Here is a 25,833-nt window from a genome sequence, read left to right as displayed (position 1 = left end):
ACCTAGAACAGGGAGAGTCATGATACCTCTGATTGGCTAGTTTCCACTTCCCTCCCGCCCATTCGCGCTCACTAGAAATGGGGGCACCCTAGCAAGCTGAAAATAGCCAAGACAAACAGTCTCCCTGATTACACATTCAGATGCAATCCAAAGATTTTGACCCCACTAACAAATGCTTGTTTAAAAAAAAATCTTCAATATTTTATCACAGCTAAAGCACCCTTGCCTGTTCTTCCTCCATAAGACTGCTCAAAATGTTCTTACACACAGGGCACTAATTTGGCTTGGCACTTCACTGCCCAGCAATCTCAGAAGCATCCTTCCTCCCTCCTGTTGGTGAGCATGCCTTTTCAAGTCCGCTGCACTTCATCCATGCCAGTTTGACTGCGCCAGAACACACGCGCGCTTCTGGCTGCTCCTGCTTTGGTTGGTTAGGCTCTGCCTAGACTGGATGCTGGCTGCAGGTGGATGAGGGGCTCCACCCAGACCCCAGCACACAATCCATCACATCACCGCAGGGTGGCGCTGTCAGAAGTGATTTGAACACAAGTCCTACAGGTCACGTACTTGGACCATTAAGGGAGTCCTACTGTTCAGCCCTTGTTGAAGGCTTCTCCAACAGAGAAACTCAACGTGGCATGTGTCGATACTGTGTGAGATAAGAACCAGGCTTAGATCAGAGCAAAATTCTTACGATAGAAGTGCAATGAGCAAGCATAGGGTTCTCAGCTACAACGTGGCTGGCATTATGAAATAAATTATTTTTTATGGTAGGGGCCATCGTGAATGTTGAGCAGTGTACCTGACTTGTAGCTGATGGGTGTCAACAGCAGCTTCCCCATCCCCCACCTCTGTGTGACAAGCAAAAATTGATATAGATATTGCCAAATGTCCTCTGTGTGAAAGGAAGGGGAATCAAACACACACACACACACACACACACGAGGCGGAGATCTGAAGAAAGCTTCCTCACACTGGTAGGAGAACAGACAGAATGACTTCTCTCCACAGTTCTATACAACTGCTTAATATTATAACTGTCACTAATGGTAAGTCTCCTGCTCTAGTTTTGCCTGACACCATTAGCGTTTCCTGAGACCCACTTTCTGCTTCTCCTTGCTTTTACTAGTGCCTGCCTTCTCTGATTAAAGAAAATCTCTCGGCTACAGGAAGTCCCTGCCTTGCCTCTGGCAGCTACAGCAACAGCTTCTGATACGCATGTCTCTGAGCGTTCTTAGTACACAGTAGTCTCTCAGGTCCCCCAGGAATTGGGTGGCTGGCCTCTTGACCTCCAGTAGAGCCTTCACGCCACACAGTGATGTAATTCTTGGCTCTGCTCAAACAACAGAGCTGCTATCTCTCACTCCTGTGGACAAGCTAGACATTTCAGAACCTCTGCAACCTGGATTCTCCTCTAAAGCCACCCTTCACCTTTGCCCTCTCCCCAGGTCAGCCTGGTAGCACCCGGCTCTAACTCAGCTCTGGCCTTTGGCATCTCCATGACACCTTGTCTACTCTAAGATTATTGTCACTTGCCCCCCAAGACATATCACCTCTGGTGGCATATCCATGCAGGTTGGCCAGATTCAACTCCTGTGAACCTCAGAGTTTTCATCTATAAAATGGGTCTGTGCCCTACAGCTTTTGTAAAGATATTTGTAAAGGGTCAAATATCTTGACACTAAGTATCAAATATCTTGATACTAAGTATATAGCATCTTGGTACTAATATACATAAGTGTGTATGTAAATATATTATAAAATATATAAAATGACATGCTCTTTTTCAGGCATAAAATATAAGCTTTCTATGTATTTTTTATATCTGTAAATATACAATTTATGAAATTTATATGAAAACTATGTTATACATGTTACATGCTTTAAATAGATATAAAAACATATATTGTTTTCAAATGCCACAGACTACATATTTGATGGGGTCCCCTAAGAATCATAATGGAACTGAAAAATTCCCTCATCTAGTGACACTGGAGCTATTATAGTCCTAATGCAACCCGCTAGGCCTGTTTGTAGAGGCCAGCTGGTCCTATGAAAGGCTAGCATGGGTAATTACACACAAACCACAGTACTTGATAATGATAACAAATGACCATGTTTCAGTTTGTTATTTACTATACTGTAATTGCTTTTATCATTAGAGTGAACTCCTACTTGTAGAATTTACTGTAAACTTTATCCCCTGTTACCCCAGCCTTAGCTTCACACATTCGCATGTGACATCTCCTAATGTCATCAAGGAATTGCCTGTACCAGTGGTTGGCAAGTACACAATACTGGCTTATCAGCAGATGTCTCAGAATCTGCCTCTGTCATTAGGTGGTGTATGATTAAATATCTCTAGTCGAATAGGGAGGCCATCTATGAAGATGGCATAGAACGTGGGCATGAGATGCGTGAACCAGAGAGCATGGTATCTGTGGAGCCCAGGTGAGTGCCTTGATTAGCCTTCCCCTATGGGTAACCAACACTTATCTCCCTGAGTCCATCTGCCAATGCCACTCAAGAGAAGCAGGAAGAAAGAGCGAGAAGAATAAGGTGAGGTCTCCAAACTCCCAGAGCACGGACAAAGCAGCTGGCTGTGGCTAAGTGTGTGGATGACCCAGGGCTGCTTTGCCTCTGTCTCAGCTGACTCACAGAAAAAACAACATAAAAAGGAGGAATCGTGCCTGGACCTGGGCAACTCCTGGGTTGGAAGAGGATGGAGCCACAACCAGACAGGAATGGCTCTGCAGAGCCCCCTCAGCTTCCCTGTAGCCTCAAAAGACAACGGACAGGAGAGAAGTGCTCAGTGCAAGCAAGGAACAGAAGCAGAAGGTCCCCATGGAGACGCCCAGGCCATTCATACCTCAGCAGCCAGCTCCCCACACACTCAACACCATCTTGAGAGAGAAGGGCAGAGGCACACTCACCCCAACGGAACTAAGTTATCCTGGAAATACGGTTTCAGTTATTGGATTGGACAGAATTATAAACCAGATGAGAGTAAATTTAGGTTCCCGGGTCTCTGGTGAGGGTTCTCACAAAAGATCAAAGCAGTTTGAGATGTCAGCCATGTCCTCGTGCCCAATCTAGGAACTAAGGCGCTTACTAAGGAGGCAACTTGCTATGCACTTAGGTACTTCAGTGAAGTCTCCCTCAGTCAGCAACAATTTCTCTGCTCAAAATGGAAAATCCGTTGACCTCCCTGTAACCAGGGCAAACAGTAACTTCAGTGTGTCCTGAATCATGGCAGGTTAGAGGATGTCTGTCAGTGTCTGAGGGTAACTTTGCCTTCCCTGAAGGAACAATATGGAGACAGAGATAACCTCCTGTGAGCCCCTCACTGGGGCTCTGCTCTAAGTGGGTCACCGTGTCACCACACACCTGCGGAGTCAGCTTCAAAATGCCCTTTCCCTACACGTCCTGTCAGCCTGAAAACAACAACAACGTCCTTAGGATTAATACACCTTGCACGCCTGAAAGTCTCCTGCACACCATAAATCCTGAAGAAGTACATTCTGAGCAGGGGTGGGGTGGGGGGGTGGGATCCAAAACTCCCCAACAAGTTTCTACAAAATAAAGATGAGGAAAACTCATTCTAGTCTCAGCCCCTCCCCCTCCAGCAGGTCCCTCACTCTCAGACCTCACCCCCTCACTGCTGGGCCGCCCAAGGACGATGACTCGTTCCTGTACCTGGCTCTCCACACGCATTCAACAGGTAGATTGTAACTTGGATACCCACGTGCAGATGAGTAAACTGAGGCCCTGACCAGCCAAGTGATCTCCAAGGTCAGAGGGTCAGCGTCCAACTGGGCGATGAGCTTGCTGCCTCTCCTTGTGGGGCCGGAGGCTGAAACCAGCATCATCATAACCATTTGGTTTTGTTTGTTTGCTTGTTTGTTTGTTTGTTTTTCTTTTTCGAGACAGGGTTTCTCTGTGTAGACCTGGTTGTCCTGGAACTCACTCTGTAGACCAGGCTGGTCTCAAACTCAGAAATCCACCTGCCTCTGCCTCCCAAGTGCTGGGATTACAGGCATGTGCCACCACCGCTCCTCCATCATGACCGTTTGTAATAGATGCCTTGCACCTCTGCACAAAGGGGACCAGAGTCTTCAGGACTGGCCCCTGCTCTGCACCTCCCACAGGCAGCTTCTCAGCCTCTCCCTCCACTTCGCTTTCCTTCCACTTCCTGACCGCCCTCTCCCTACCTTGATTAGCACTGAGTTCACCCAGCACCTACCTCACATAATAGCACCTACTTACCGGGCAGACGCATGAAGCAGTCACTACCCCTTAGGGTTATTAGGAAGATAAAAATGAGGTAAGACGTGTAATGCTTGATGCCTGACACCTGAGAACCCCTCAATAAGCACCCACATTATTCTCTATTATCACCGACAATTAATCCAAACATGGGGAGTCCCAAAATATGAATCAGTAGACATTTATGGAGTATCTGCTACCTGTAAGTAAACAAAACTTACAATGACAGTAGTTAGTTGTTGGGGTCTCCCTGAGTCACCAGGGAAGCGAAGCGTAGTCTGATTCCCACCTGCTCCCACTTAGCACCCCCTCTCCCCGCCCCACACACACACACTGTAACTAACACTGCCACTACAGTTGTCTCCATTTGAGCCTGGGAGCCCCTCTGCTCTTCCCTCTCCTTCCCCACATCCAACTGTTGGCCAAATGCCCTTGAATTTTGCCCTAGAGGCCTCTGGAATCCCATTTCCCCCGGCACTCTGCTCCTACTGCCACACTAAGGGACCCTTTCTCCAAATAGTCACTACCTAGTACTATAGTTAGGAAATCGTAGTGGTTATCATAACACAAAAAGACAGCCAAACACCACTTAACACTATTACCTGTCCTAACCACCAACCAAGCCAGCACATCTGCGAACACAAGGCCAATGGGTAACAAAGTGACTGCCATGGTCTGAATGTCTGTGTCTCCTTCAACATTCACGTGGGACTCACCCCCATTTGGGAACTTATTCACAGGAAACCAAACCTTGATAGGCTGGATCTCACACATGGGTAATTCCCAGGGTTGACAGGGCTTGCCACATTTTTGCCCTGCTCCCCACGGCTGTGTAAGGACAAGATGTTAGCTTCTAAGAGTACACAGCAACAAACCTTTGTTCTGGAGACAAAGGCATCAAGTCTGTTGCATTTTCATCTGGACTGTTTGGCCACATGCATTTCTGTGATTGGTGGGTTACCCAGCCTGTGGTATTGTGTTACAGTAGCACACATAGATTAAGATAGTGGCAGTGAATGACTTGCTACATTTGCAGAACTGGGAGGAGCTGGGAAGTGACTGTGCTGTTAGCCACAGACCTGAGCCCAGCTGAGGAAGAGAAACCTCAGCAGCTGAGGCAGGACAGGCACCTGGGATGGGGTAAGTTTGAGTGCTAAGGGGTGAAGTGAGATCTTGGAAGAACCCAGAGTTGCCAGTGCTTTCAAGATCTTGCTCTGACAGTACAAATGAGGCACCGAGAGTACGGTGCCCCTGTCTTGTGTGAGATTATTTCCTAAGTAAGGTGAGCTATGAAAAAAATGCTTCATAATCTCTTAGATCATTTATCAAAATGATGTGCTAATCACATCATTTTAAAGAAACAGTTTGTTATGAAATGAGGTTTCCTCTATGGATCTATGACTATCTGGGGATAGTGAGGGTCTCTCATGGTACAACTGTGTCCTGCCTGGGGTCCTCATTCTCCACACTCCACATCTGCCCGCACACACTTCTGCTCACAATCCACGTGGCTGCCCCATTATCCTTAGGAATAATCCAGAAGTTTTCAAATTCTCCACACGCAGTCAGGGCTAGGCATGATCTGGCCCCCTGTGTGGCCTCTGAGCTCCTACTTCCTGTTTGCCCTACCCTACACCATCTTAGCACCCTAACCATGTTCTTCAAGGTGAGAGAGCTGCTTCAAATCGCTACTGCCAAGAATCCTCCCCCAGCTGCCTGCAGGCCAGAGGAAAAGAGACAGGGACTGGCTCATGGCCTGTTTCCTACCATGGGAAAGAAACATACTACTCTGCCAACTGAATGAAAAGCTGGGAACATCCTTCCTAACTCTGACCAGTAAGTATGTGCAGGGTGAATCACATGTTTCTTACCCCTTAGAAGCATCTCCTGTCACCCTGGACCTACCACCGTCAAATGACCTCTTCAGTTGCAAATGCAAGTAAAGGGTCTATCTAGCACGGTTTCTGGAGCATCGTGTAAGCCCCATAGCTTCATTACAGACGGTTATCATTGATCTAGAAGAAGAGTCAATCTTATGTTTTGTACACGTCCAGAAATTCTTAAGAGCCCAGTGTCATGTTCTCTGTGGGACGTGGAGTACTCCATGGTCACCTTTAGGACAGCTACTTTCAAAAGTCAGCCTTGAGTCCCCCTGATGTTTTCCTGTGTGGCAGGAGCCTATTCCCTCAAAGCAGCTATAATCATTGTCCTCAAAATAATTCTTTCTGGCTGTACTACATATAATAATAACATGCACTAAATAATCTACTTCTGTTGCCCCACAGGTCGCCCCACACTTCCACTCCTGGTTCCCATGGTGACTCAGGAAAGGCTTCTCAGGCCTGACAGCAGATCCACAGTCCGCGTGGGGCATCTCAGCATGGAGGACAGCTACAGTGAATAATTGCACTTGCCCAAGGACAGTTCTGGGGGTGGGGGGGCTCTGCTTCTAGGAGCTGTAGAGCAGCCCAGACTTAATGTAGTCACAAAAGGGGGGAAGAAAAGCAGAAAGGGGTATCAGGTGTGTGAATGCAAGACCATCATGTTTTGTCTTCTAACTCATCAGTGGGGAGAAAAAGAAAGAACAATAGGGGAGAGAGAGAGAGAGAGAGAGAGAGAGAGAGAGAACGCCTGGAATTGCCTGGGAAGCCCTGTAGACCAACTCTTATCTGATTTAAGCTATTGTTGAAGCAATCAGACTCTCTGGCATAAAACAATTTAGGGAGTCCCTGCTACTACCACCACAAATCAGACCTTTAATGCTATCAAGAGGGAAAGAAATTCTTCGACGATTATAAAAATGAAACTGATTCACCAGAGTGGGAATATCATTAGGTATATACATTCGGGATTTATGTAAATATGTCACACAGTGCCTAACTTGCTTACTGTGTTTAATTATAATGCCTTTTGGAATGACAAGAATACAGAAAAACGCTGTAAGACAGGTATAATAGGGAAATACTGAATGCTGAGAGGACCATGGAAGAAAGTGTTACTAAGACCCAGCAAGTTGCACCAGCCACCGTTAAAGCTTTGTTTAAAGCCCTCCAAAGTCATGAGTTCAATTCCCAGCAACTATATGGTGGCTCACAACCATCCGTAATAGAATCGGATGCCCTCTTCTGGTGTGTCTGAAGACAGCTACGGTGTACTCACAGACATAAAATAAATAAATCTTAAACAAAACAAAACAAAAAGCTGGCTGGTGCTGCGAAGGCCGTGGAAGAGCTGAGAGGCCTCAAGGGACGTGTGGGTTCTTAAAGTACAGCGCATGTCAAGCACAGGCTAGCCCAGCATCTCCCTGGAAAGTGAGGACGGCTTTCCAATCGCAAGCAGCTCAGCCGTCAAAATGCAAGAGCATTAGAGATAGAAACCAGGCATTTTTAGGCTGGGTAAAGATCCTGAGCACAGTTCACAAGAGCAAAAGGAGTAAAAGGAAGGAGAAAGGACAAAAGCTGAGCTCTGAACAGGGAGGCGGGGGCCCTGCAGGGGAAGCTACTAAAGACTTCCTGTACAAACTCATCTCACAAGTGGTCACCGAGTAGCTGCTCTGGGCCAAGTGTGACTCCTGGCCCTACGTGTACGTGTCAAAGACAATTTCTGACATCTTGCGTGGGCATTTTAGTAAGGAAGACCACTGATAAACAACATTCCTGGTGGTGGTAAAAGCCATAAAGAAAATAAAGCTGGGTGGTGGGAGGGAGATTGCTGGAGGCGGGGGCTGGGGCAATGTGCCAGAGATGCCAATCAAGAGGTGACAGGAAGGGATGGGGCAGGAGAAAGCACCCAAAACTGCACGATGCCTTGAATGCCTTGTGGAATCTTGTCTGATTCCCTGTGTCAGAATGGCAGCCTCGTGGAACTGTGTCAACAGGTGCCGTGGGTTCCATGCCCACGTGGGTTCCATCGTGTTTCAGACAGGAGACTGACAGACAGTACACATCTCTGAGCCACAGCCCCGGATGCCCCAAAGCTCCATGAATGGAAAGGGCCTGAGCTTATACTGAGGCTTCACCCTCACAGCCCCGCCCCCAGCCTGCATCTTCTCTTCAGCTGTATCTTCAGCTGCATCCCAGGTTTCTGAGGACTGAGGCATCATATTGCCAGTACTCAGTGCTCCATCAGTGTGTCCCCAGGTGGCCCAGAGCCTCCTGTACCTTTGTCCTGTAACCAGCCATGTGCCTTGACCTGATGTCTGAGGTAGGGGTCCCTGAAGCACCAGGGAGAACACAGAAACCCAACCATTATGGTTGGCCAATGATGAAAAGTGCCTCTCTAGGTTTCCAATGGACTTCCTCAAAATGCACGCCATGAGAGGGGAGGAAGCAGCTATGCTTCCAGTGGGGCACAGTGTGGGATATATTAAAATAACACGGGTGAATTTCAGACGGAACCCTCTACATAGAAACCTGCCACACTGTGGGATATAGCTTGCACATCCAAATTCAGGCTCCTCAGCCAAGACTGAGGCATAAAGAGAAGCCTGTAACTTGAGCCCGTACATTGCCTCCTCCTGGGATGGAGAGAATGCCTCCCGGGAGACTCAGAGGCTCACCTGTACCTTTTACAGCTAAGAAGTGTATTTCCTTCCTCAAGGACAGAAAGTGCTGCACTGAGCTAGATTCTATACAATCACACAAAACCAGAATATACTAAATTAAAAAACAAACAAACAAACAAACAAAAAACAACCTGACAAATCTTCACCTGGAGAAGGGGACTGGCGTATTGTAAGTGACCTCTACCTTGCCTATGATGTGACCTCCATCTTGCCTGTGTCACAACTCTGATAGCAGCTCAGTGAAGCCATAAGTTTGATCTCAGAATAGTGTTTCTACATGCATAGAATAAAAAGTGATGCTCTTCAAGTCCAAGTCTATTGGGAATTATCGATTTTGTTTTGAAATTACAATGCTTTGTGCTTCATTCGCTTCTTTAAAGATATGGGGGAGTGCCTAAGGAACGTTAATAGGGACAAAGTGTCAGGCAAAGTGATACTTTGTGTAATTGTAGCAATTCTTCTATGATACTAAGTGGCTAGAGTTGCCAGCCCTGTTTTTCTGCACTCCAGCCCTACAAGAAGGGAACAGGTAAGTGAGGGCGAATGGAACTGAGAGCATAGCGTGGAATTCTTCCATGTTCTGGAATAATAGCCAATAATGATATCTTTTAGTAACTCAGTGTGTCAAACTCACAGCAAATGTTAATGCTTGTCCCCTGCGCCTTTGCTCAGAAGAGAAAGGTGAAGGGTCACAGTGGAACAGAACAGGAGAGCATTGGGGACAAGAGCAGAAAGAAACAACAGCAAACAGAAGATGAGACCCCATCAGAATCCAACTCACCAGCATCCCATTTACCCCCCTGGGTAGCATGAAACTGCTTCCCCCCCCCCACCCCCGCAACTCCTCCCACCCCCGGGAGGTCTGACCCTGTGCTCTCCAGAATCAATGAGCAGACTCGGTCCTTTGTGCTTGCAGAAGCTTCCCCAGTTGCTCATTAAAAGTAAGCATCCGGACCTAGTGAATTGATCTACTTCGCCCCAGTCCTGGGAGGATGTTACAGATCAGAAGATGTCTTAAGGTGGCTGACACTACTCTCAATTACTGTCGAGTGCATATGCCCGTCTCTGCCCCAGGACTCCAGTCCCTGCCCATGGGGGAAACGCTGGCTCACCGAAGAAAATCAATGCCAGGGCTCCATCCAAGAGGGTGGTGAGGTTATGTCATTGCCATAGGACTTTCGATTATCTTTAGAGAAATGAAATGTCTCACTCACTCTCTTTTGGAAACATGAATACAGAATACAAAACTCTGTTCAATAAATGCAACAGAGATGACTAAGACATCAATTCCAGAGAGGTGAACAGAAAACTCAGGTCAATAGAGAACCACGGAGTGGGGGAGGGGGGGTTCAGCATAGGGGGAAGTGACCACACATAGACACACATGACAATGAAATATAAAAGAGAGAGACAATGTGTCAGTGGTGGAGCATTTATGTGCTGGGGCGGGGGAGGGTCTGTCTTCCCTAACCCAAAAGAAAAGGCAAGGAAGAGGGAAGGAGGGAGGCAGGTTGGAAGGTAGGGAGGGGAAGAGGGAGGGGAGGAGGGATGGAGGGAGGGTGAAAAGAGAAAGAAAAAAAACATCCAATAGGTTTAAATTTTGGATAAACATTATGGTAAGTTATTCAGAAAGCTCACTGACTTCTCTCTACATCCTGGAAGCTCTGGTCCATATTTGTTAAAGAGAAAAACTGCTCTTCTTCTGAAGGCAGCGAACTTTCCACATTTCATTTTCCAGGGACCAAGGTCTTTGCCTTGCTTGGGGAGTGCACCCTCGTGTGGCACTTGGGCCCATAAGACACTAAAGGCCACTGGGTCCTTTGCCTTTCCACAGTCTTGAGCACCAAGGACACCACATGTTAATGTTTTCAGAAGTTATATCAGCTTTGGTTATATCAGTTTTAATACTTCAATAATAACCCAGTGACAGAGGGCTTAGGTCAAAGAGCAAAGTGCTGCAAACCCTCTCTGAATGCTGCTTCATACCCCGCCCCATGGGACCTGGTTGTGATGCCCAGGGCTGTTAGCCACCATTTCCATTCATGGTAGTGACCTCTTCCAGGGTGATAAGGAAGCAAGTATTAGCCCCCTAACCACGTTTACCTGACTGATTTAATTATAACTGTAAAAATGGTAGAGAGGACACTCATCAGCCAACCATGAAGACCCAGGTCTGCACACATGCGCCAAGAGTCTTGCCTAATTACTAATACAAAGAGAGAACAGGAATCCCCAGGGAAGGGATGGGTGTGCCAGGGTGATGGATTGGAGGACGAAAGAAGCCAGGACCCTGGGCTCAGAGGATAGATATGACTTAGCAGTGGGAAAGCCCAAACTGTGTCAGACCCTGTACCAGCTGGTTTTGTGTGTCAACTTGGCACAAGATGGAGTCATCACAGAGAAAGGAGCTTCAGGTGAGGAAATGCCTCCATGAGATCCAGCTGTAAGGCATTTTCTCAATTAGTGATCAAGGGTGGGAGGGCCCACTGTGGGTGGTACCATCCCTGGGCTGGTAATCTTGGGTTCTATAAGAAAGCAGGCTGAGCAAGCCAGGGGAAGCAAGCCAGTAAGAAATATCCCTCCATGGCCTCTGCATCAGCTCCTGCTTCCTGACCTGCTTGAGTTCCAGTCCTGACTTTCTTTGGTGATGAACAGCTGTGTGGAAGTGTAAGCTCAATAAACCCTTTCCTCCCCAACTTGCTTCTTGGTCACGGTGTTTGTGCAGGAATAGAAACCCTGGCTAAGACAGACCCCTGTCCCTACCCCATACACATACATTTAAATGTTCCACTGTCCTTTCTTATACTGTCTACCAAGAGTGTCTGCCCATTTCTTTTGGAGAGTCTTCCCTGTGGTTTGTAGGGTGCTCACAATCCTACCAATGAGTCCAGGCTATAAGGAAGTTTACCCTTCTGTCTGCATCCACTGGTCCAGGGTGTGGATGACCATCCCAACTGTCCAATCAGAAGCCTCCTATAACATCTATAAAGCCAGAGTTACTGGCGAGAATGGGAGAACAGTAGTGGCCAGATGTTCCATCACATGGGTCTTCTCTTCCATGGAAGGGATAACATCCCACCCATACAAACTAGCAGAGACTGGAGATGGTCAGAAGGTGTTCTAGAAACATTTAGATCCATGGATACCAGTTCCACCAATGCCAACAGAGAAATCTCCTATCTGTGAACCAGTATATTCCTCATTTTCCTTAGGGTAGTTGGGTTGGACATCTAAAGCCAGGCACCAAATGAGTTCTGATACCCAAATGTACCTTCTTGTGTGACAATCACTAAGCTCAGTGAAACAGAGACATCAGATGTTCTGGGACATGCACTGGCCAAAATTCAAGGACAGGTAAGGAAACACCATGGCAAGACACTAGAAGACTAAGATAGAGACAAAGGGACATTGAGGTACAATGGTGGACAAGTGTGATGGCTCAAATGGGTACAATCATGGAACCGTGGAGCTCTGTGATGAGGTAGTGGAGCACTGTGATGAAGTAGAGGAGCACTATGATGAGGTAGAGGATTACTGTGATGAAGTAGAGGAGTACTGTGATAAGGTAGTACAGCACTGTGATAAGGTAGTGGAGCACTGTGAAGAGGTAGTAGAACACTGTGATGGGGTAGTGGAGCACTGTGATGAGTTAGTGGAGCACTGCGATGAGGTAGAGGAGTACTGTGATAAGGTAGTACAGCACTGTGATAAGGTAGTGGAGCACTGTGATGAGATAGTGGGGCACTGTGATGAGGTGGTGGAGCACTGTGATGAGGTAGTGGAGTACTGTGATGAGATAGTGGAGCACTGTGATGAGGTAGTGGAGCACTGTGATGAGGTAGTGGAACACTATGGTAGAATATTATACAGGGAAGGTATAGCAGTGTGGTAGAAATTTAAAACATTGGGAGAGTTCATAGGAAGCACTGTGCTTTGAGAGCATCGTTTTGGAACACTGGAGCACTGATATGAGACAGAGGTTCTGTGGTGGACAGTAGAGTACCATGATGGGACATGGAACACTCTGATGGGACAGTGGAGTATTATAAAGAGGAAGTACAACATTGCAATGGGATGGTGTGGCATTGTGAAAGACAGAACACCGGGATGATACAAGGGACTGTCATTTCAAGACAGTGCAGCATTGTAATAATGTTTGATGCACAGTGGAGCTTTCCAATAGTACAAGTGAAGAACTTTGATTGGATGATGCAGCATTGTGATAGGACATGGGGCACTTTGATGGGACGGTGGAGCACCAGCATGGGATGGTGGAGCACCAGCATGGGACAGTGCGACATTATAATGGGACTGAGCATTGTGATGAAACAGAGGCACATCGTGATTAGTCAACGAAGCACGGAGATAATACCACTGTGATGAAATAGTGGAGCACTATGATAGGAAAATGGAATGGTGAGACAGTAGAGAATTGCAATGGGACAGAGAACTGGGATGAGACAGGTCTACATTGGGATAGAAGGGCAACTGTGATGAAACAATGGGGTATTGTGATAGGACAATGGAACACCAATGGCACAGTGGTACACAGGGATAGGATCATGCAGCACTATCTTGGGATAGTGGAACACTATGATGAAGCAATGAACAGAACATTGTGATGAGTTGAACACACCTTGTGATAGAATATTAGAACACTGTGATAATATGGTGGAGCATTGTGGTGAGTCAGGACGGAAAAGCATTATGATGGGACGCTGGAACACTGTGATGGGATGCTGGAGCACTGTGATGGGATGCTGGAGCACTGTGATGGCACAGTAGAGCAGTGGGATGGGACAATGGAAAACTGTTATAAGAAAGTCAAGGATTATGAAGGAACAAGGGAATATGGTGATGGAGCAGTGGAGCATGGTGATGATATGGTGGAGCACTGTGACAGGACAGTGGAGCACTGGGATGACACAGTAGAACAGTAGAATGGAACAGTAGAATATAGCATTAGAATAAGTCAAGGATTATGATGAAACAATGCAGCATGGTGATGGGCCAGTAAATAATTGTGATGAGATGGTGGAGCACTGGGATGGTGGAGCACTGAATGGAATGATGGAGCACTGGGATGGGATGGGATGGGATGGTGAAGCACTGAGATGGGATGGTGGAGCACTGGGATGAGATGGTAGAGCACTGGGATGGGATGGTTGAGCACTGGGATGGGATGGTAGAGCACTGGGATGGGATGGTGGAGCATTGGGATGGGATGGTGGAGCACTGGGATGAGATGGTAGAACACTGGAATAGAATAGTTGAGCACTATGATGGGGCAGTAGAACACCTTTATAGGATGGTAGAATATTCTGATGGGACAATGACACACTCTAATTGGGTCTTTGAAGCATTGTGAAGAAAATAGGCATTTTATAGAGGAATGGAGGACTGTAATGGGGGTCAGTGAAGGAGTGTCACAACTCTCAAGTATTGTTTAGAGATACTACAACGTTTTGATTTTTAAATGTGCTTACCAAAAATTATCATAAAAATTCTATGAAAAAGATATCGTTTTCAGCTTGGTGTTTTGGTACACACGTATAATCCCAGCACTCAGAAAAACCTAAGACAGAATTAGCATGAGAACATGGCCCACCTGGCTCGCAGAGTGAGCGTGAGGCCTGTCTCTGCAACTTCGTAATATTCTGTGCTAAAATGAATTTTAAAAGGAGGGAGGGCTTGGTATAGCTCAGTGGTACCACTCCCGCCCATGCCCAATAGCCCTGGGTTCAAGCCCCAGTACAATAGAAATAAACAAATGACCTCTTTTTAGTGTATAAATTATTTTAAAGTTTTAAATAAAGAAAAACTATGACACCCAAGTGCCGGTGTTGGACTCTGGAATGCAAACAAGGCGTTAAGCAAGCATTACCTTCTGCCACGCCCAAATTGGCAAGAGCTACCAAGCTTCCTGGGCCCTCGGGAAGGTGAGCTATATCCAGTGAGGAATCTTCCCTCCTTGTTCAGGACCGACCTTGACTCCGATCTCACAGGCCATGAGCTGCAGTGGCTCGGCCACTGGTTTCAGCCTCGGCCATGAGACACCTTCTTTTCTGCACACTAAATGCAGTCTTGATAAGCAGGGACCCGGCACCTGTTCACCTCAGGTGCTCATGGCCCCTTTCCTAGCTCTCTTCATTAAAATCCACCACCACAATGGCAGCAGCTCCAGTCGGTTCAATGTGAGCAGGAGTCAGAGCCAGTCAGGTTCATTTCCTGTGCTTCTGGTTTGGCTCTCCATCCACCGCACACATTCTCCATCCACTGCACACATTCTCCATGGAAACGCTCCAGCCCCTTCTGGAAGCTCTCAAATCTCCTTGCTTAACAGTAATCAAAGGACAATCCCACCAAGTCAATCAATGAAAAAGCTCTCATTAACAGCCTTTCCCAAAGTTAAAAGGTCTCTAACAAGGAACCATTAGAGGCAGACATTCAAAGTTGTGTTTCCCTGGGCTGTGCGCTAAATTAAACGAACTGTTTAGCTTGAAGGAAAAGGGCAGCGTGTCCTCACCCGGGGCATGCAAAAGGTCAGCACATTCGCCGCTCTGGGGGCCTCACAGCAGGGCCAGGGAGATGTGGGGTATGTGTTTCTGGGAGTGGGGCACCGCATTTGTGTTTGCTGCTTTGTCGTCATGACGCCTGAGTTCTGACTAAGCTATTTGCTGTACTCACTGGGGGGCACAACATGAAAAGCATTTAAAATCAACTGCCCTGCAATGTTCCAAGTCATGATGGTTTCCCACAGGCTGGGGAGAAAATGGTTCTCCAGGCTGTACCAGGAGGGAGGGAGGGAGGGAGGGAGGGAGGGAGGGAGGGAGGGAGGGAAAGAGAGAGGGGGAGAGGAGGGAAGAGAAGGGGGAATTGGCTAAGAAACAAAGTCAAAGGTTTGGTATAGAAAGAGGGTGTTGCTTATTTTCATCAAGTAGTCTCTCTCTCTCTCTCTCTCTCTCTCTCTCTCTCTCTCTCTCTCTCATCTCTAATCTGTGTTTTGTAGCTCTCCACTAACTAGGAGAGTTAGCAAGGCAATATGGAAGATTAGCAAGTTTAATTTAGGACCCCATTGTCCCATAAAACCTATTAAATATTGTCCAATTCTGTGTAGAAACTCCCATCAGGGAAGCTGTGGGGTCAGGAGGACTGGAGGCCAACAGAACTAACCCATTACCAAGGACAGCCTATGCTTCTTCCTTCTTGATGAGATTTATACCCTTTAAACATTGGAAATAGTTATATAACGGGACTGAGGAGCCACGCGGTGTGGAGAGGGCGGTTTGTTGTTTGTTTTCTGGTAGCAATGGGGATTAAACCCAGGGCCTCCTGCAAGCTAATCAAGCACTCCACCACTGAGCCCCTGCCCGGAGAACAGCATTTCTGAATGCTCTCTCCATACTAAGAAAAGGTAGTCAGTCACACAGCTCCTGATCACGCTATTCCTGTGAGCCGATCATTATTTTTCTTTTAAAGAAGTAAGGCAACAGCTGTACCTAGTTTGTGTTTAAACAGTTAAGAACTGGTAACTTTTGGTCCCCAACAATATTCTGATATTTTAAAAAAAAGTCCTTTTGGGGATGTTCTTCAGTGGATAGAGGATTGCCCTGCTACACCAAAGGCTGTGGGTTCGATTCCCAGCCTCAGCCAGCTCAGGGCCACTTAGGATAAAATTTACCCCCACCTGAAAAAATGTCCTAGGTATGTCTCTATTCATATCTTCAGCATATTTAAACTCTGATGACAAGATATGAAAAATTAGTGATTAGGAACTGCCTATTTGGAAATAAGATACAAACTTTGTAATGGGCAAAGTGAATTGTTACTGTGTTTCTTCAAATTCTTCTGATAGGTAAACTTTGTTTTATTAGTTTTGGTGCTGGGGAGTGGACCAGGAGGCCTCTTGTATTCCAGCATGGCCTCAGGGACTGAGGTACACCCCTGAAAGCCTAGAACATACAAAATAGAAATAAAAATAGTTTCTAAATTGAATTGCTGCTGGCTTGAAAAGACTGTGAGACTTGGGGAAATGGTGGTTCTTCTGAGCGAGGTGGGTGTTTGTTAATTTGTTTCTTTGTTTCCCTTTTCATTTGTCTGGAAGACTGAACCCAGGACCTCCTCCTGGCTGGTACCCATTCCTCCAGGACTCCTTAGCCACCTAAAAGGAAGCCCTTATTTCCAGGATTCCCCCACCTGTGAAAGAATGCTCGGCTGTAAAAGATAGGATCATGTTTTCTCACTCACACTCACGACCGAGGCATCTCCTCTGCTGTCATTACACAGAGAAGGTCACTCCACAACAAGCTCTGCCTGCTTAAGGGCAGCTATGGAAAATATCCCGGGGTTTCTACCATAGGAAGGTAATCCTGGCTCTTCACTCTAGCGTAAAAGGAGTTCAAATGAGCTGGCAGAAAATGGCCGGCTAAGGGAAGCCAAAAGTTAGTCACAGCACTGAGACCCACCATGATGCACGCAGCCGCAGAAAACAGAAGCCCATATGTGCGTAATTGGGTTGGCCGTGCCTTAACAGCTTAATCTGCTGTTGCTCATTCTGCACACTCACCCGCCCTCGCCCTAAATAAACAGGACTCAACCCAGTTACTCACCAAGACCCCCTTGGCGGATGTCTGTGCGTGTTGCTCCACCGACAATAAACTGGGGGTTGGGACACAATTCCTGAAAGCAGTTTAGGAGAAAACACAAGTCAGAGATGCTGTTTCAGGGTGGACGCAGCACAGACTAAAACATCAACACAGAGCTCAGACCTGGAAGAAGCCCATAAGTCGCCTACCACTACACATGCATCACTACTCCTCTGGCAAATCTTTCAGACCAGAGAAGGGAGGACCCCAGAGACACACAGCTACCAGTCCACAGGATAAAAGCTGGAGCTCAAAGCCCCTGTAACGAGCAGGATTTTGATTACTCTGCAGACTGGGTGTGTGGGTGTGTGCTGAGTGGGTGTGGAGAGGCTGCAGGGTGTGTTGTTGCAGGAGAAAGGCAAAGGCTGAGACGCTAATACACTAAAGAAATGACCCCGCCCATTTGGACAACAGCCCTCTTTACACAGAGGCCCAATTAGAGGGCTGTTTGCCAAAAAGCAAGGCACACTGTGGACACCCCTTGAACACCTGACTAGGAAACAGGGATCTTGTAGCTGATGGGATCCTGACGGTGTCCGGGAGCAAGTGGGGCACTCCCTGTCAGGAAGCACCATTTCCAGACAGGAGGACTCGGATGGTCATGGTCATTCACCAGCCTTCACTTGGCTTCTGCTCACTGTGATGTCACCTGGGCTAGAGGAGAGGGACCAGGAGGTTTGCTCTCTGCAGTGTTCTTTGTTTGCCCAGGAAGGCTCTGCTGGGCCCCATTCTGGATACTATGGTTTCACAGCAGGCAGGGGAGAGGGGAGGATGGTGGACTGAAAAGAACAGAGGTAAGACACTGGCCTGAAAGGGCTTTTGGTTTGCGCAGGCAAATCAAGCTGACATTATTGGAAAACAGTAAAAAAGACTAGTGCATATTACAAGTCCAACAGGAATCCTGGCTGACCAGCTGGACACACGTAGGCCTTGGTGCTCTACTAGAACGGTGGGCTCAGGGCTGGAGAGATGTCTCAGTGGTGAAGAGCACTGATTACTCTCCCAAAGGTCCTGAGTTCAATTCCCAGCAACTACATGGTGGCTTACAACCATCCATAATGAGATCTGATGCTCTCTTCTGGTGTGTCTGAAGACAGCTACAGTGAAATTATTTATGATAATAAATAAACCTTTGGGCCTTAGCAAGCAGGGACTGGGCGAGCTGGGCCGACTAGAGCAACCAGAGGTCCTAAATTCAATACCCAGGAATCACATGAAGGCTCACAACCACCTGTACAGCTACAGTATACACATATACATACAATAAATAAATAAATAAATAAATAAATAACTCTTAAAATACATTTTAAGAAAAGAGGCTCTAGTACAGTCTGCAGAGGGGTGTCCAAAGGAGACAGTCAGGGAGGACACAAGACAAATTGTTAAGGGGAAAGGGTGGGACCTCAAGGGATCAAAGGGAGCTCGGGCTACATTTACTGAGAGGCATTAAATCAATGGGTTGCACCACAGAGGGTCTGGCTAGCTACAGAGTGAGAAGCATTGCTCACTCCAGAGACATGAAGAAATGATGTGTACGACCTGACAAGGAGGCAAGAAAGTGAACTGAGTGAGAAGGGTGGGGCCCAGGTGGAGCTGTGAACAGGCGTTCTGAGATCCCACAGTAGGAGAGAGAACTTTCTGGAAGGCAGTCCTACAGTTCTATATGAATCTATCAGCTCCCACCTTCATGCCCAGTCACAGCACCTCTCCCCTAACACCTCACTTTCCCACCCACGTGTTACTTTTTATTTACATTTTTTTTATTGAGAAAGTGTTAGTGATACAAAATTCCAACAGGAAGTAATAAAACCCTTTAAGATTTCTAACACAACCTTCCAAAAACCATCTTTAATGTAATAGAACATGTCCATGTGTGTTCCTAGTCAACTGTTCTATTGCTATAAGAATGTAGCCAGGGTAATCAACTTACAAAGAAGAAAAGCTGTCAGGCATGGTGGTGTATATCCATAATCCCAGCACTTAGGAGAACGAAGCAAGATCATTATTTTGAGGCTACATTAAAGACTCTATTTAGAGAAGGAGAGGAATAGGAAAGGGGAGGAGGAAGAAAGAGGGAGAGGAGGGAGAGGAGAAGGAAGAGGAGGAGAGAGAGGAAGGGAAAATCCCATTCGGGCTCACATCTTTGGAGGTTCAGTCCATGATCAGTTCCATTGTCTGAGGGTCTGTGGTGAGGCAGACAGACTGACCACCTCACTGTGTGTGTGTGTGTGTGTGTGTGTGCTCACACGCTTACATTTGAGTCCATGATCATAGGTACCTTTTAAATCTTTTATTAGAACAAAGAGAATTTTACAGTTACATTAAAAGTACCATGAATCATTCAGCCAGTCCTCCAGTGAGGGAGATTTAATTTTTGTTCTATTTTGTTTTAATCTTCTGCAGTCTCTGGTGGCAAAGAAAAGAAGGGCATGATGAGCCAGGGAGAAGGCTCAGCAGGTAAAGGTAACTGCCACCAAGCCTGGCAGACAACCTGAGTTCAAATCCTGAGGACTCATTTGAGGGAAGAGGAGAACCTTCCTCTGCCTTCATACATGATGGACATTGGTACACACCCCATATATACACAATACACACACCCACACAGTATACAACATAACACACATATAACATACATATGCACCACACACACAGAACACACACCACACCACAAAACAAACAAACACACACATCACAACACACATACAACATCACACACACACACATACCACATACACACCATACATGCACACCATACACAGCAAATACACAGCACATACACACACACCATACTACACACAGATCACATATACCACATACACACAAACCACATAAACACCACACACACAGGCATACCCTATACACACACACAGCATTCACACACAGCACTCACATACAGCATGCATCCCCACACATAACACACACACACACACACACACACTGCATTAAATATAAAAACTGTAGCTACAGTGTTGCTCTCAGGTGCCCAAGAGCTCCTATCCTCTGAACCATTATTTCCTGACAACTAAAAGGTGCAGGAATTCGAAAACACTAGCTAAAAGGTAACAGATTGGAAAATCTTTTAATTTAAATGTTGCTTGTAGAAAGAAGGAAGTAACTTTGAGACAGAAGAAAAGAAAGCGCTTTGCATGAGGGTTTCAAAGAGTCTCTTTCCTTAAGCAATTCTTAAAAAAAAAAAAAAAAATCCCCTCCTACTGTTAATCTGCTAAGAGCACACAGTGCCAAACCGGCCTCCAAGTGTGAATCTCTACACCACCGACTCTCACAGCAGGGCAGTGCCTCCAAATGCAGAGACTGGGTGTCACCGGAATGCTCAGTCACAAATGGGACAACCGGGTCACACTTCCTTCCCTCAGGACTCAGGGGCCATCTCAGAAGAGGGGTCAGAAAGACTGGATGAGCCAGAGGGTGGGATGGCCAGAGCAAAGCAGTGTCTTCTGGACAGGGCCGGACACTCGGGGACTCGTGAAGCAGGGACAGGGTGGGAAGGTGGAGGGGGCCGGGTCTGGAAGAAGCTAGAGCGCTTGGGTGAATATGACCAATGGCCATTGTAAGCATATCTAGAATTCTTGAATACTTAATAAAAAATATTTTTAATTAATTCGTCCATTACTCCCATGAAATCCACCTTCCTCATAGTGCCATAAAACTGATCCCCTATGCCACCAGCAACCCCAGAATGAGCGTTTTCCAACCCATCTCACTGGGCGCTCCTTAATGTTTGCTACCATTGGCTTGATCTCCCTCTAAAAGCCTTCTCTGAGGCATGTGTCTTCGCTAGCTCTTGAGTTTCATTTCTCTCAATACACTACCTCAGTTTCCCCTGTGGACTCCTGTTTTCTCACTCTAGGAACCCAGGAACCCTGAACTTGGTCCTCGGCCTCTGCCCCGGCCCCATTTCATCCACCATTTCTTGTCATGTCCCTTGTGTCCTCATGAGCAAGGTATTGGGGACATCAATCAAACTCAACTACTAACCGTAAATGACGCTGTTGCTTCCTAAGTGACTCTCTGACCTGTCTGCTTAATTCCATCACACTGTTCATGTGACAGAAGCTAAGGCCATGTGTGTCCAGTGTTTGTTAATCTCTGTTACAATCTTAGGTTTGGGTAAGAAGACTGAATGCTGGCAAAGTCATCCAGAAAGAAAAAAAAATAGCCATGACCAGAATGTCACATGGATCCTTCAAGGGCCACAGAAAGTCCTCAGCTCCACAGCCCACAGAGAGATTAGGCCTGGTCCCCCGAATGCTTCCAGCTTCACCTGTTGCCCACCCTGTCTTGTCTTCTCTGAGGACCACTGCCCTCTCTGAACAGCACGGCCTCTCTGTCTTGCTTGCACAGCCTTCTGCAGCCCAGCACCTTGGCTCTTACCTATGACCTCTTTCTCCACCAATCCCAGCTCAGCCCTCTTTCCTAATTTTTCTGTCCGGTTGCACAGCTGAGCTTCAGTGATTCGTCACTGAGCGCCCGTGCATTTTAACCGTTAATGGTCTACTCTCTGGACATTCTGTCAGGGAATGCCACCGAGAGACAACGCATTTTCTAAGGATTTACATATTCTTCCATCCAGGCTCGCTCGTAACCCACGGACGTGTGTAATACTGTGGCTCTCGCTTCCCGGATGAGGAAACTGGGTCTCAGAGAGGTTGGTAACTTACCCAGAGTCACTCGGCCAGTGGATAATACATGAGGGACCAGAACTTTGACCACCGCGTGACATCCAAGCCCACATTCTTCTCCACCACAGTATCCCTCGGCTGTCTGCCCAATCTTTGCCCCCCTCCTCAACTAGCCAAAGCTCCTCACGACTCCTCCCTGCACAGGAGAAGTGCACAGCAAATCATGGCTGAATTGGAAACCCCAAGGCCACTATCCAAGAGGTAACAGCTAGAGAAAGATCAGATGCACCAAACTGAGCCTATCGCCGTCCATCCATTAACTTTCCAACAACTCGACCCTCCAGGTGTCTCCTAGCTGGGGTCCTTATTATTGCCTGACGTGGCTCCACTCCTGACTGTGTATTTCTCCTTAAGATCAATAAGCTGCTTAATTGCCAAGGAAGGGAAAAGGATACTTCTGGCGGAAAAAAAAATATATTGACTGGGCTGCACTAAGTCCATTTACACAGGGCATTGCATGCATCCCAGGAGCTTGGGATGGATGCCGAGTGCAGACTGTGAGACGAGGAGCTAAGAGCACTGAGTTCAGCGCAACCAGCCGCTGTCTCTGGGGTAGAATTGCTGCACTCGCCCTCCAGAGACGGAAAAGCCCTAAAGGATTTCAACCTCCCAACAGAAAGTTCATCTTGAGAACCCAAGTGTGATCTTCAGGTAGACAAATGTGTCTTCTGATCCTTGACACAAGAGCCTAGGTAGACCTTCTACTCAGAAGCTTAAGAATAAGCAGAGGCAGCCATACTCTCCCCGGGTGTAGATCCAAAAGAGTCACAGTCAGCTACAACCACGTTTATTGAAGCCCTAGTTACAATAGTCATGGAGTTACCTGGGTACCCATCCACAGGCGAACGAATAAAAAAAATGTATACTTATGTGTGGGGGGAGGTACAACGTATGTATTTACAGTGCAGTATTGTTCACTATAAAGAAAAGAGTTGTGTTGTTTGTAGGAAAATGGACAGAAGCAAAAAAAAAAATCATCATTTTACCTGAAGTGAGCCCAATTCACAAAGATAAATATTACATATTTTCTCTTGTATGTGAAACTTGGGAAATTGTAGAAGTAAAGGCATAGCTATCAGGATGTGGATAAGCAAATGAAGAAAACAGGTTAATTCCCAGGATTACTAGACACACACACACACACACACACACACACACACACAAGGCAGCTCCTAAAGTAAAGAAAGGGTTATCCTCAAAAGTACCAAGTCAAGCAAAGAAACAAAAAGCAAACAGAACCATTGAGAAACGGGTAAAGCATTTAAACCAGTGTCTCTCTACAGGATACACCAGTGTATCCTGTAAGCACAAAGGTGAAAACATCCAGCATCCATTATCATCAGGGAGATGCAGTGTGACCACACCCACTGCCTTTGGGATGGCTTCCACCTTTCCTCTCCAGCCTTATTGGAACCTTCTATGACCTCCAGTAATCCACGTCTCTCAGCAGCGATGCTATCCGTTTGCCCATAGCTGACTGTATCTAACCTTGGTTTTTTTCCCCTGTGTGCTGGCCTGGGGCCACTATGCAGTTCTAAGTGCCCTGTGTTCTGTGCCTCTTACATGCAGGGTAATTACACCCTGAGATTCATTTCTAGTTCTCCTAACCACACTGAAATACAATGGCTCCAGCTGTACTATGTTTAGGGCGGAAAAACTGAAGCTCAGAGAGATGTCGCTCAAGGCCACATCAGCAGAGCCACTCATGAGGGACTCACTTGTCCAGCTCTAAAGCCTGTGTATGTTCTTCCTTAGATGTAATTTTAGGAAGTAAACGGATATCAGAACTATGGGATCCGAAAACAGAATCCAGCACTGTTACCTCAATTCACCCCATGTGACACTCAATTGTGCCTTGCCATAGCCACTTCCCTACCGCCTTACCGTGGGTCGCTTCCATATGATGCCTTGAGTTTCTGGGGAGCCTGGTCCAAGATCCCTGTAGCCCAAAGCTGATGGGCATGCTGGGAATTCTGGGTCTTTAAATAGGACCCCTGAGTTCAAGCATTGTTTTCTCAGGGTCTCGAAGTCCTGGCCCAAATACTTCACAGCGTTCTGGTTAGAGCCAAGACCCTCAGCAGTTGCACGCTGCTTGGATATTCCGGCTGCCGAGGCTGCCATGGCCTGGCTGTGCGACCTACAGGTGACAGGAAAGCAGACGTCTGCCTTCTGGGGGTGCTGCCCTATAAGGCAGCTCACAGGGAGGCGGGGCATGTAAACTTCCAGCCTGAGGGAGGTCCTGTCCCAAAAGGACATGAGTCATAAACAGGGTCAAATATGTACCCAAGGAGCAGGTAAGTCTGCCCCACCTTCTCCTGCTGTTCACAGACTATTCACATGCCACAGTGGAGGCTATCAGAAGTCTCCAGAAGCTGGATAGGGCTCCTCCAAAGGCTCTACAAGGGGCGGCCCTGCCCATACCCTGGTTTTAGTCTAGTAGAAATAACCTAGGTCTATGAGTCTCCAGAACAGAGTGAGAATAACCCTCTGCTCTTTGATCTTTAATGTGCACGGTGCTTTGCCTGCATGTTTACCTGTGCACTAAATAAGTGATCAGGAAGGCAGGAAGGCAGGAAGAGGGTGCCAGAGTCCCCAACCTGGAGTTCCAGACAGCTGTTCGCCTCCTTGTGGGTGTTAGGAATCAAACACAGGTCTTTAGAAGAACAGCCAGAGCTCTCTCAAACCCTAAGCCATTGCTCTGTCTCCAACTTCTGCTCTTTCAGTCACATGTGTTCATTTGTTACAGAAGATACAGGCAACCAATACAGTGTGACAAGAATTCTCGGAACCACTTACCCATGACACAGTCTCCCTAGTAGTCTGCATTATGGCCACCATCTCTAAGAGCATTCTGGGGCCCGTAAGAGGCCTCCATGGATAGAGGCCTTGCCACACAAGCAGGACAATCTACATTCAGAGGACGAGACCAGAGGATAAGAAGTCCGAGGTCACTGTGGACCAAATAGTGACTTCAAATCTGGACTGGGTTACATTTGACCCTGTCTCTAAAATGAAATAAAACAAAATATAAAATAATCATGCTTCAGCCATTCTGAGATAAGTCTCAAAGACCCACATGACAGTCTTTAGACCATTCGCCTGCAGATGATTCTGAAACAGGGGTTTGCACTGGACTCTGAACCAGATGGCCACTGAGGCCTGCCACTCTGAAAACACAATTATCTCCCAAAACATGAAACAGACAAAAACAGGGTTTCCCGTGATTCACCAGAAATACAAGGTCAACATGACCTTCAGGCGCTCAACGCGGTTATCTGAAAGCTTTAGCTCCCCCAGGCCTTGGGACCCCCCCCCTTTATTCCCTCAGCACATCTTTTCCTTTGAATCAACACTCGCTCAATGTTGGGCTCCCTGAGGAGTCACAGCTGAGTTTTCACCCTGCACGAAGCTGACCCACCCTCCTCTAAACTGGGACCCCAGCTCCAGCCCATCCCCTGAGCTTGCCTGGAACACTGAGGAGTCTAGGAGCCCTGCAGCCCTAATTTGGGGCAGAGGGAGGTATTTTTATTCCTAACTCTATCGCCTAATCATCTGAAATTTGTGCTGAATCACAGGAACCAGTGGTCATTCTGAGCACAGTTTTCTGTCCAGCCCCAACAAGCTAAAAAACACAGGAGGCTTCTGCACGGCTAGTGCG

General features: G+C 47.0%; 1 protein-coding gene across 1 annotated transcript in view; it reads right to left on the bottom strand.

Moving 5' to 3' along the window:
* Positions 1 to 24,296, bottom strand: part of Capn8 (calpain 8) — a 70,806-nt gene extending 46,510 nt beyond the window's left edge. Inside the window, exons 1-2 of the mRNA XM_052200356.1 lie at positions 24,060 to 24,296; positions 17,440 to 17,509 (exon numbers count right to left, since the gene is read on the bottom strand). Of these exons, the coding sequence (XP_052056316.1) occupies positions 17,440 to 17,509; positions 24,060 to 24,296 (307 nt within the window). The remainder of the gene's footprint in view (positions 1 to 17,439; positions 17,510 to 24,059) is intronic.
* Between the last annotated feature and the right edge of the window lie 1,537 nt (positions 24,297 to 25,833).

Source organism: Apodemus sylvaticus, chromosome 12 (genome assembly GCF_947179515.1).
Source record: "Apodemus sylvaticus chromosome 12, mApoSyl1.1, whole genome shotgun sequence".
In the NCBI taxonomy this organism is placed as follows: Eukaryota; Metazoa; Chordata; class Mammalia; order Rodentia; family Muridae; genus Apodemus; species Apodemus sylvaticus.
This window is presented reverse-complemented; position numbering and strand designations above follow the sequence as displayed.